The sequence below is a fragment of the Berghia stephanieae genome, chromosome 1 (assembly GCF_034508935.2).
Source record: "Berghia stephanieae isolate SIO BIC M18660-M18661 chromosome 1, UCSD_Bste_1.3, whole genome shotgun sequence".
Classification (NCBI taxonomy): domain Eukaryota; kingdom Metazoa; phylum Mollusca; class Gastropoda; order Nudibranchia; family Aeolidiidae; genus Berghia; species Berghia stephanieae.
In genome coordinates, this window is record NC_088360.1 from 51,812,272 (window position 1) to 51,813,922 (window position 1,651).

The window sequence follows — 1,651 nt, forward strand, 5'->3', positions numbered from 1 at the left end:
ATTGCATCCCAATAAGGATTTTTTTTTTTTTGTACAGACGTGTTATGATTTACACAATAAGATAAAAAAGATAATGGAAATATGAAGCGGTTCCACAACCAGAGCCTCGCTTTATATGAATAATTTCACCACTGTAAAATAGTTAAAACTGTCACTATAAACTGAAGATTGAAAAGCTTGCAAAACAAATAAATTAATAAATTAATATTTACATTATTTGGAATAAAAATCGAGATAAGTATATAAAATGATTATTGCTTGTTGTTATAAAGTCAAATACTGGACGGCAGAAAAGATTTTCTGTGTCTCTGTTTTTGTTGAAATAGAGAAAGGGCGACCACTCCTTTGTGACATAATTAACTGATGGTCTTAGTGGATGGTGCTGGTCATTTAATATTTTTATTATTTTACTAATACAAAATTTCTATTATAAAAGATCCACATCGTCAACATCATTTATATAGTATTTATATATATATAGTAATTTTTTTAATATTTGAATTTAGTTTGTTCCTTTCCACTGATAAGCAATTGCCTCCCCAAGCTGTTATACAAAAGGACAAGACACTTTGGATTACTGCTTTATAAAATAATGTGCAGAGGATTTTATCTATTCTAAATTGAGAAAGTTTGGATAAAAAATAAGTACGTCTGCACATCTTATGCCTAAATAATTTCAAGTGTTCATCCCTCTTGAGCCTGTCATCAATCGTTACACCAAGGTATTTGTAGTGAGGAACTCGCTGGACGAATTGGTCCTTTAATTTTAACTGTTCTATCGGTTCCTTCACTCTACTAAAGTCGATCACTAGCTCCTTTGTCTTGCTTATGTTATGCTCTAGGTGGTGGACATCACACCAAGACACAAATCTTTCAATTTCTTGTCTATAAGCTACTTCGTTGCCGTTTGTTATAAGGCCTTGAGGAGCGGTGTCGTCTGCAAACTTTATTAAACGTACACTCAGGTTTTTACTTCTACAGTCATTCGTTTATATTGTGAATAATACAGGGGATAATACACAACCTTGAAGAGCATCAGTATTTGTAGTTATACAGGAAGGGATTGAGTTCGTCCAAACCGACCTCCATCTCGTATTTTCAGCTCTAGACGTAGTCAAGGATTCTGCGTACAAGGGTTGCCGGGACGTATTTCGGCTCGAAACGGGGGCACCGTCCATTATGCGCATCAGAGGGATATCCCCATTCCCTCTATCTTTGATCTTACTCAGCCAGTTTCCCGTAATCGTCTCCCTCCGGACATCGGGGGGCTGGATCGCTGCCATTATTGGGCCCCATTCTCTAGGAGTTGTTGGTAGCGTTTCTGACACTATGTGCATCGACTTGCGAAGTTTTACATCCACCTTCTCAACGTTTCTGCTTCTACCCCACACTGGAGCGCATACTCCGCGGTGGAATAGCATAGTGCCAAGGCGGACGTTCTCAGGAACGCTTGGCTAGCGCCCCAAGTCGATCCCGCCAGCTTCCTCAGAAGACTATTCCGCTTCTCTATCTTCCGGGCAACCCCTTCGAGATGCACCCGATAGGTAAGGCTGCGATCCAACGTCACCCTTAATTATTTTGAATGCGGCTCATATGGGAGTGTCTGGTCCCCGACTAGGACATTCAGTTTGCGGGTGTGCCAAGCACTGCA

At 39.7% G+C, this 1,651-nt stretch overlaps 1 protein-coding gene across 1 annotated transcript in view; it reads right to left on the minus strand.

Annotated features, from left to right (window-relative positions):
• LOC144971564 (uncharacterized) overlaps positions 1-1,089 on the minus strand; it is a 13,281-nt gene extending 12,192 nt beyond the window's left edge. Inside the window, exon 1 of the mRNA XM_078912640.1 lies at positions 1,055-1,089. Coding sequence (XP_078768766.1) covers positions 1,055-1,089 — 35 coding nt within the window. The remainder of the gene's footprint in view (positions 1-1,054) is intronic.
• Between the last annotated feature and the right edge of the window lie 562 nt (positions 1,090-1,651).